The sequence below is a fragment of the Rhea americana genome, unplaced genomic scaffold, assembly GCF_003343005.1.
Source record: "Rhea americana isolate MKP2758 unplaced genomic scaffold, rheAme1 scaffold_80, whole genome shotgun sequence".
NCBI lineage: Eukaryota > Metazoa > Chordata > Aves > Rheiformes > Rheidae > Rhea > Rhea americana.
The window spans coordinates 1,129,659-1,131,801 of NW_028186979.1; the positions used below are offsets into that span (position 1 = coordinate 1,129,659).

The 2,143-nt window shown below is 45.1% G+C and overlaps 1 protein-coding gene across 1 annotated transcript; it reads left to right on the forward strand.

Annotated features, from left to right (window-relative positions):
- Positions 1-855: 855 nt before the first annotated feature.
- LOC146585436 (A-kinase anchor protein 4-like) lies at positions 856-1,998 on the forward strand. Its single transcript, XM_085322942.1, has one exon. The coding sequence runs from the start codon at positions 856-858 to the stop codon at positions 1,996-1,998; it is 1,143 nt and encodes a 380-aa protein (XP_085179068.1).
- The last annotated feature ends 145 nt before the right edge of the window (positions 1,999-2,143 follow it).

Here is a 2,143-nt window from a genome sequence, read left to right on the forward strand (position 1 = left end):
AGAAGGAAACTGATTCTTCATGGTCCTGTTAAAGACTCTGCKCTCAGCCTGAGAAGGAGCGTGAGGCAGCGGGGTGGTCCYGGCCTGGCAGGCTTGTGCGAAGGGGACATCTGCCACCCGGCTGGGCAGAAGGACRAGGAATGTGAAGTGATGTTCTGCTAGTGTCACCAGCTTGAGCAAAGAAGCCAAACGTTCTCCAGTAACCAAAGCTGCTAGCCAGTGCAGGAACACCTCTGAACCTTGAAACAAACTTCACCTGGAGAATCTGGCAGAGCAAAGAGGTAATTGTCGTAAAGGAGGCAAGATAAGATACACACGTAGAACCGCACTAAAGGCGGCGAGGTACTTCAAGGGCTGGAGGAGTGATCTGTTCTTTGAAAGAAGGTTCAGCTGGTGAACTCCACGTTGTGCACCGATTCAAGAAGGACCTTCCAAAACAGGCAGTTGTTTCCAGTCTATTCTGGCCTGTTCAGATGTTCACCAGCATAACAGTAGTGACCAGTCCCTAAGCCATGCCAGCGAGACTTCACTGACGGGCTCCGGTGGCCAAGCAGGAAATAACAGCAGTAGAAAGCCTCATACTGTGTAAATAAAGCCCATTCTCTGGCTGTGCAAGTGTCAGGCAAAGCCAGAGAAAAATTGGCAAGCAGGGCCRGCAAGTGCATTCACCAGTTAACGGTGGGACGATTCACTAAGTTTCTGTGAGCACAACTGCATTGCTGAAGGTGAGTGAAGCTGCTGAAGCAAGCACACAACCCAAAAGGTAAGCAGCCACCCACAAGGCCACAGCTAGAGAAGGCTAGTAAGAGCAAAAGCAACCCAGATTCCAAGGAAACCTCCCTCTTCTGAGATACGATGGCAAATCAGAATAGCAGCAAACGAGGAGAAAAACAAATAAACCCTCAAGGAAAAAAATCAGATGAAGGTTCTTCTGGAAGCAAGGCTCTAATGGTGTCTGCAAACTGTGTTGGTTCTGACATGGTGTTCTCTTTGCTGGAAACCATGCAAGTACAAAAGAAAGAAGGTAAAAAAGTGCCAGCCTGTGTATTTCTTAAGAAAGTTCTCCTGGAACACACCAAAGAAGTCATATCAGATCTGATAGATTCAACCATGAAAAATCTGCACAGTGTCACTGGGGTGCTCATGACAGACTCTGACTTTGTTTCCACACTGAAGAAAAATCTATTCAATGTAGGAAGCCAGAAAGCTACTGAAATTTTGGAAGCCATGGTGAAACGCCTGCTTAGGGATTTATCAGATGAAAAAGCACATGCCAGAGGTCAAAGCTTAGCATTTACAGCACTTAAAGCTAGGTCCCAGTCAGACTTCAAATCTCAAGGCATGCGAATTGCAGCAATGAAGGGTGAAATGCATAATCTAGGTAAGGATAAGGATAGAGGAGCCAGTACATCTCACTCATCATCAAGCAAGTATTCCGAAAAAAATCGCTCAATGGATAAATATGCAAAGGACCTCATCGTGACTGCATTAATGCTGATAAAGCAGCATTTATTGCAGCAGAGTAATGGTAACAAAAACGCTTCTGAGTTTGGCAGTGCTTCCTTTGGGTTTGTTCATCGAGATTCTCACTTAGAGAATGCTGGGAAGCGCCAGAGCTCGAAATCCCTTTCAGCATATTCAGGAACAAAAAATGATCTCCAAGAACAATTGAATTTTGTAAAGGGAGACATAAGAAATAAACTCCTAAGCCTCATACAGGAGATCTTATGTGAGGCAGGCTTCAATATGGATGAGAGCTCCAGTGAAACACATAGGAGCTCCAACAAGTATGGCAATGCAAGTGAGTCCCAGAAACAAGTTTCTTCTGGACAGCCACATTCATCCATGGATCAGTTTGATAGCATAGCTCAAGTAAATGAGCAATTTGTTGGCCAACTTGTTGAATGTGTGATGAAACTGTGTCAACTCATGGCCCAAGGAAATGCTGCAGACTTAGCAACAGGTGGCTTTTCGGATGATCACAGTGTTGCTTCTTGAAAAGCCTCCACAGCTCCCAGTAGGTGCTTCCTCTTGAAAAGCCTCCACAACTCCCAGAAGGCAATTCCTCCTGAAAAGCTTCAGCAGCTCCCGTAAGACCACTGCAAGATCATCAATAAAAAAAAAAAAAAAAAAAAAAAAAAAA